The sequence below is a fragment of the Lutjanus erythropterus genome, chromosome 17 (assembly GCF_056507025.1).
Source record: "Lutjanus erythropterus isolate fLutEry1 chromosome 17, fLutEry1.hap2, whole genome shotgun sequence".
NCBI lineage: Eukaryota > Metazoa > Chordata > Actinopteri > Lutjaniformes > Lutjanidae > Lutjanus > Lutjanus erythropterus.
Genome location: NC_139333.1, coordinates 20,262,237 through 20,270,176, shown reverse-complemented (window position 1 = coordinate 20,270,176; position 7,940 = coordinate 20,262,237). Strand labels below are relative to the sequence as shown.

General features: G+C 37.8%; 1 protein-coding gene across 1 annotated transcript; it reads right to left on the bottom strand.

The window, feature by feature from the left end:
• Positions 1 to 965: 965 nt before the first annotated feature.
• Positions 966 to 6,213, bottom strand: rgrb (retinal G protein coupled receptor b). The gene is made up of 7 exons (XM_084741383.1): positions 5,833 to 6,213; positions 5,379 to 5,535; positions 4,396 to 4,517; positions 3,317 to 3,470; positions 2,992 to 3,109; positions 1,762 to 1,875; positions 966 to 1,449 (listed from the first exon to the last, which is right to left on the bottom strand). Exons 1-7 carry the CDS (start codon positions 5,906 to 5,908, stop codon positions 1,309 to 1,311), a joined length of 882 nt encoding a protein of 293 aa, XP_084597509.1. The 5' UTR covers positions 5,909 to 6,213; the 3' UTR covers positions 966 to 1,308.
• Between the last annotated feature and the right edge of the window lie 1,727 nt (positions 6,214 to 7,940).

Sequence of the window (7,940 nt, the reverse complement as noted above, 5' to 3'; positions counted from 1 at the left end):
GAAGTTGATCAAATGAACAGTTTTCGAGAAAATCGATGGACACACACAAACCTAACATCACACAAACATACATGGAGATTCCTTCCTTTGTAGTTCAATGAGTGCTGTGAATAAGTTCACTTGGCCTCAGGTGTCAGTCATAGTATAATTGCATAATACAGTCTTAACACAGTGAATGCTTCCTGACTATGTATAGAAGTTACATCACCTCAAGCGGTCTCCCTAACAAAAACACAACTGATTAATCTACTTAGTTCAGGGCTTGAGAGAGCTGTGTCATGAGAGGGCATCTCTGGATGACGGTTAACTGTCAGAATGAGGCTTTTCACTCACAGCAGTTCAGTTATTCAGGTTTAAATACTCTTCAAAGGTGCTGCAGCAATTATGGAGAAATTAAGTTGACTGTTAAGTCTCATTCCCAGGTTGTCATACTAAAAATCATCTTAGCGACCTGGGCTTCTACAGGTTTCAACAAGTCAAAGTTAAGACTTTATCAGACCTTTTTAAGAATATTATACAGACAGAAATAAGTACAAAGGACATTAGGGGAAATTTGGAGTCCATATTGGTTTTTTTGTAGCGGTCACAGCTTGAGCAATACACTTCAAAATGACACCGATGTTAATACAATAAAAGTAACATTAACTTCATAATCCAGTCAACTGTTAAGACATGGCAAAATCATTTTGAAGATAATTAAGAAATAAGATATTTTATTGCCCGATATCTTTGGATCTGAGACTTTTTGAAACTTTTTAAAGAGCTGCACAAACCCCAGACCTGTAACTGGAAAACTCAGTTGCAGACTAGATTTTCTTAAGCTTGAAAACTGATCCAATAGATGGAGCAGAAGTCTAGTTTTCACTCAGACCACTTGAATTACATTATGTTTAAAGGTTATTATGGAACTATTACTGCAAAAATAAACAGCTTTCTCAAGTTTCAAAGTAGATTTTAGCACACACTTGACAAGCAGCAACACAATGTTTTTATTGTAAGTGGTCTGACAGAGACGGAGGAGCAGTGCAGGTTAAATACAAATTGCTGTGGAAAGAAAAACTCAATCCAAAATTGATTGAAAATGGATAAATTACCTGCATCACACTGTAGATTTTACACAAATCTGGCATGAGGCGGCTCCAAATGGAGAGACTGTCCTGAGCTTCAGCTACTTTTTCACATGTGAAGACAATACAACTGTACAGACATCTAAATACCACACTGACGTTTTCGTCATCACACCAATGAGGAACTTGGAATTAGACCAAATCTTATTTCGGAATTTTGGCCAGAACATACATTTCAATTTCATTTTGACTTCTTAACAACCGGTTCGACAATCTTCTGTCCTGTGAGGAAGTGCCAAACCCCGCCTCGGTAGAACTCATTACCAAACGAGTAGAGGAGAGCGTTGAAGATGGGGTTTGTCTTAGCCACAACTGGAAGCACCTGAGAGCAGAAACAAGTAGTTCCATTATTTGTTAAGATCTTGATTTAAAGGACAGTTCAAGTTTATCGTAACATGGGTCTTGCGTTTAATTTTTGATCAGTTATTAAAACATTATATTCAGTAATTGCTGATATAGGAACAAGGTCGCTAGAATAATGTCCCAACAGAGCAAGATCAATCAGTGGGTAAATCACTGGACAGGTTGTAAACAAGCCAACATTCCCATCAGATTATCACTTGTATCACTTTGTTTGGAAGTTAACTTGAACTGAACCAAGACATGAACGGTATGTAAACAGTTAAGTTCTCACCATTCTTAGCTTAGGAGATACAATCTTCACATTCTCAAAGCAGGCGTAGATACACATGAGAACATAGGGGCCCCAGCACATCAGCATCACCCTCACGGGCCAACTGGTGTTAAACTAGAAAACAAACTTCACTGTGTTACTGTAGATATTACACATGTAATGCATAGATACCACTCTCATGTCTGTCCACAAACAGCCAACACACAGACAGTGAAGACAGCAAGAGGAGGTCACTGCATCTGGCCAAGAAATAATTCCAGCAGTGAATTCCCTGAATACAAATGCTGCCAAGACTTTTTTCTTTTATTTTTCCTATTTTTGTTTTTGCATAGAATAAACAACTGTAATGATAATAATAATAATAATAATAATAATAATAATAATAATAATAACAAAATGCTGCTGATCTGAGAGGGTGCCCAGGCTACTAAGGGGTCAGGAGAGCCTTGATAATAATTTGGGGCCTGGTCATGGAGAGTCTTAATGGTTAATAATAAAATTTTAAAATCAATATGAAAGTGTACAGGAAGCCAGCGCAGTGAAACCAGAATGAGAGTAATGGCAGCAGTCTTTTGGAGGGAGGGCTGAGAAATACGTGTACAGGGGATGTTGCAGAAGTCTAAACTGAAAAAAATAAAAGCATGGACAATGTTGTGTAAAAATCCTCAAAGGATAAGAATGACATACACCCATTGGCAGCATATAAATAGAAAACAATAAAGGGCCGAGGACTGACGCTGGGGAACGCTGTGAGTAAAATCTTAATTAGTGAGCTAGCTGTTTCCCCATATTTCCAGTCTTTATCCTGAGCTAAGCTTATTGCTTATAAGCCTACTGGCTGTAGCTTCATATTTACTGTACAGGCATGAGAGTTTAGCAGAGCTTATAACTCCCAAAATGTCGAACTATTCCTCTAACATTCAAGCTGATTTTTCCCACATGGCCACCCATAACTGTGTAGTCTTCAAAACTAACTCCAACAAAAACATTAGCGTGCTAAAAAGAGCAGCGACAGTTGTCGTGCCCCTTGCTCTCATCCTTAGCAGGAGTTGGATGTTGGAGGCATTGTCGTGTGCCTGTGTGTCACAGTGGATACTACAGGAACAGCTAAAATAAGTCACTTGAGTTCAGGTTAAACGGAAAAGTGCAAATCTGATCTAATACAAGAAACAAACAAAAAGACGAAGTGTGTCTTTAAAAGAGATTCTGAGACTATTGCAGCACATTTACCCTGTGGTGATGGATCTTCTTGAAGTGTTTGTGGATGGAGTCGTAACATGACAGCATGGTGACAGTTGGGAACAGCAGGTAGAGCAGCACCAGAGTTAGCATGTAGGTTATATAATCCCTGTTGAAAATAAATGGGAAAATATTTAATTTGGTAACTATGCATTTTTCTTGTGTAGACATTGTTTGGTCAATATAATCATATTTTTTTTGCTGACCATAGACATTGCAATAGAAAGTGAGAGTGATGGACACAGCAGCAATTTGGTAATTTCGTCCATGCCAACATTCTAGTTTTATATAAATCCATATATTTATACAACTCTACCTGTCCCCTCTGGTGTAGTCCAGCGTGCAGCAAGTCCTCATGGGCTCAAAGTCATACACGCCCCATCCCATGAGAGGAACAGCAGCCCAGAAGATGGACAGAATCCAGATGATGCCGCTCATCGTCAGAGTAGTGCTCCAGAAGAGCTTCTGTCCTACAGAATAAATACACGCGTGATACCGTTTCAATGTCAGTAGATATTTTACTACGATTTAAGAGGAATAAATAATGACATGTGTTGAGATTTTTTCTGCTGAATTTGTCTTTTTTTTTTACCAGAATCAAAAACAGGTGTAATCAAATCTAAAAATCAAAAATTCATCTTGCATTATTTATACAAACTCTAAAGAAACTCACTGATACACTTAAAGTACTGAGTGTCAACGTCACTATGATCACTTAATTTGTGTAAAACTGTAAATGAGATGCATTTGCTGTATTTTAACCATTCACTTTCATATTAACAATTTCAAATAAGTATCTTTGATCCTGCATTTATTGACATTTTGGCCACTTGAGGACAGCACAACAATCTAGAAATACAACATCAGTATATTATCACCTAATAAATTTGATAGGGTGAATGTTGGAGTCATGTTTCGAACCACCTGATAATATTTACTTTCCTTTTAGCTCTGTTTTTGGTCTCCACCAACTCCTCATGGAAATATCTGACTCTTTAGTCACTACATGCTGCGCTATCTTCACCAGCTAGTAGCTAACCCGGCCTGTCTTCTGTTTGGTGCTGGACAGGAAGTGTACAGTTTTTTTTTTTGTTTTTTTTTTAGAACATTTTTGCTTGAAACAGCTGCCCAGATCTGGAAATGATACTGACAGCAGTGAGAGTGAACCAAACAGCACAGCGGTGTGCCATATAACCAAAACGATGAGCTCAAAGACCCTAAAAAGCTCTGATAAACTGTAGAAATGTTGAGTAAATTATAAACACAATGATTAAAGCACATTAAAAGTCTGTTTAAAACTGTTTTTAACGTTTGGGTTTCTCAGGGAGTGTTAGCGAATTATGATAGACTGTATTTTACTCTGCTGGGCAGGGAAGTGAACTTTACTGTACTCACTGGTGCAGTACTGGTGGTATCTGTCCCAAGCGATGGCAGCCATGAAACTGATGGATGCCAGGACGGCTATCATCCCCTGAAAACCATGAAAGGCACATCCATCTTGACCAAATGGCCAGGTTCTAGAAAAGACAACAAGACGTGAATCATACTTCAGTAATGGCCATACCCAGTATTACAAACAAACGGTGTTGTTATACGACTAAATCAGGCTGAAAAAACATAGTGGTCAAAAAAATTAACAGATTGATTGATATGATATGATTTTATGCTGCTGATGCATACTAAACTCCCAACCTTTCTGGTGGGTGATTCTTTATAACCCTCATTGTACTATGCATATGTCTATGAGCTTGAGCTCTTAAACCAAAGAGGGATGTGCTTTTTTTGATTGTCATCCTGAGTGGTAAAACCCTGCAGCGTGTCACCAGAAAAATCAGTAAAATACATATGATTATAACCTTGCAAACCCTCAAATTCATCTTCCCACTGCCTGAGGCTGGATTACCAGAACAAGCTGCACCAGGACCTGAAGGCTCCTATGTGGCAATTAGTCCGTGGTAACTGAAGAAATTGCAAATTTGTTTGTCTATATTGTATGCACCACTAAAAACACACTACAAAATGAAATAATAAAATCTTTTAAGCAATACTTTGCTTGAGGGCCCCTTTTCTGAATTAAAGTCTAGTTTTAAGATATTATTATTATATATTTAATACTTATTATTTAAATTAAAGATATGCTTAATACCAATGTTGCTGAATTCCATTAAAGATCGTGTTAGCTAACTTGCAACAGGTTTGCATGGAAAGTGTGAATGTTACATACTGAATAAAGTGGTTTGCCGACTGGATCATGAAACCCAAAGGCTTATTTAGCTTCCGCTCCTCATTAGCTAACATCAAATACCACAGTAAGCCTTATTTTGAACCACACCATAAAAAAGACTTTAAAAACTTTAAGCGTGTCTTGTGTTTGATACCTGACGTAGCTCGCATACGCAGCTGTGAGTCCATTAATATTCAAACTGAGGTCGGCCACAGCGAGATTGAACACAAAGAAGTTACTGGGATTCCTCATTTCCTTCACTGTGAGGAAAGACACAATGCTGATGGCATTGAGGAAGAATCCAAGCATGCCTAAAAATGAAAAAAGAGGAGAAATTTCCCTTTAATTTCAGACACCATGCTGTTATCACCATGAATAGGCCTGCCCCACAAAATTACCAGTTTGTTGGGCCTTTAATTTGAATGATTTTAAGGTTTGCAGCTCAAAAACTGCAAAATTTCAAACAAAATCACAATGACAAAAATAAAAAATAAAAGCATGCAGTGAGCTTGGTATTTTCATGACTTAAGATGCTCTTATTATCTTAAGAATGGCGAGTCCCTTTTATTCTTGCAGAAACATGGCTTCCGGTGCGCTCGTGCACTTACCCCCAACAAGCAGCGCTGTTCCGAATGAAAACATATCAAACTCCGTGAATCCCTCCGGTAATGTGTACGCTGCCATGTTGAAATGCACAAATTAAACTTCTCAAAAAGACAAGTCCCTTTCCTGCTGTGTTTGTGCACCACCGTCCTGCAACACAACGACGCCTTATAAAGGCTCTTTCACGTGAAAACGCATAAAGAGGCTAATCTTAATAAACCCCCACTGCAATCCCTTCAAGAATGTCCTAACGAGCGGACACCTCCAAACCTACAAGTTTGGGATTGTCAAAAGTTTTCTGCGTAACTCTGTTACTCTATATTCTATTTAAAGATTCAGGCTCAGCGGTGAGTTTTTGTAAATGTGAGTAAATTTAGCAGGAAAGATTCCGCAGAGAGATGAACTTTCCCCTCATTTCGGTTACTCAATTCAGCTGACGGTGTTTGTGTTGTGTTCGGTGATAAGAAACGAGAGGGGAAACATGGGAAATGGTGTTTTTTTTTTAACCAAATTTGTTGATAGGGTGAATTTTAGATCCTCCAGGCTACTGTCTATCTCTGTTCTTCAAAGAGAAGTTTTGTCTTTTTTTTTCTTTTTTTTTTAACCTTATCAGAGGGTTTTATAGGGGAGTTTTTCCTTATCAGAATCAAGGGTGTCTTATACTGGACAGACTGTAAATCTCCTTGAGACAAATTTGTGATTTTGGGTATGACTTTGCTTAAAAGGCCTGTTCAAGATCAGGAAATCTTTCCATCAAACTACTAATTATTATGGGAGTGGCTTTTCTTGATTTTTATAAATAAATAAATAAATAAATGGAAATTTGTGACAACACTTTATTCAAACGGCATTCACACATATGTGAGTATGTACAGTACCAGTCAAAAGTTTCGACACATCTTATTATTCTGTATTTTTTCACCATTTTTCATTATTCTTACATTGTAGATTGATACCGGAGACATTAAAACTGTGAAATATGGAATTATGTAATGAGCAAAAAATGTGAAAACAAGGCAAACAATGTTTTTGCCTTCTAAGAATGTAAAATATATGAGACTCCTTTTTGATTTTTATTGCTGACATATGGTCTTCTCCGATGCACCCCTCAACTTACAAATGTGCAAATATTTTTTGCTCTTTGATGTGTTAGATTCTTCAGAGTAGTCACCTTTTTTCTTTGATGATAGCTTTGCATACTGTTGGTGTAATCTGAACCATTTCTTCCTGTTTTTTCTTCACTAAAAATAAAGAAAAAATGGTTACTTGGAAAGTGTACCTTTAGAACCTCTTGCATGAACTCAGACTCATGTCTTATCTCAGCATAGTGATTCTGTGAACAAGAAGCCCAAGTAGTGCCTGTTTAAAACGAGACACATTCTCATTTTCAGGTTTATCCTTTTATTCGGAGGTTAAACTAGAACAGGTTTACATGCATTATTTTTACATACTGGTCATTGCTGCAGCACCTCTATTCACCCTCTGTCTGAAACACTCCTTTTGGCTCCTTCCGCTCTCCCAAATCTTGCTATCTATCTTGCGAGATCTTATTTTCTCATCATTTTGCTGTGCTTGGGACATTTTCCCAACCCAGAACATCAGTATTTGATATCCTGAGAATGAGATTCAACAATCTGATGCATTTACGAATAGCCTGGACAAATCCTACTGATTCAACCTTTAACTTTTAGTGAAGAAAACGATTTCCCTGAGCATTATTTTTAATCTTGCACAATCAAGTGTTAAGCTGACAAATTAGTACACAGCCTCTTCTTTTATTTTGACCACATACTCAGGCACAGTAAGCGTAAACGGACAGTTAAAAAACCTATGAACGCACCAGGACCTTATTCATTTACTCATTTGTCAGTCTTGAACTGCTGACCAAAATAACCCTGAGGGAAAAAAAACTAGGACAGCAGAAAGTGACCTTTGGCTCTTGCAGCAGCCCGAACCTTTTAAAATGTAACATTTGGGCAGAGTCTGATTGCACCACTAATCTGTTCACAGATTACCACAAACTCATTAACTATGAAGTAATGATGTGTCCCAATGGACTTATAATAGCCTTTTCTCCAACTGCCCATATTGTCCCATCCGGTTAAAGACTTCC

Bases quoted from the DNA above. Each gene is read 5' to 3' on its own strand.
- rgrb (XM_084741383.1), bottom strand. From the start codon at position 5,908: ATGGCAGCGTACACATTACCGGAGGGATTCACGGAGTTTGATATGTTT. The intron at 4,518-5,378 runs GTATCAAACACA...TGTCTTTTCTAG, and splicing joins GCGTATGCGAGCTACGTCAG to AACCTGGCCATTTGGTCAAG. The intron at 1,876-2,991 runs GTAAATGTGCTG...TTTGTTTTCTAG, and splicing joins AGAAGATCCATCACCACAGG to TTTAACACCAGTTGGCCCGT.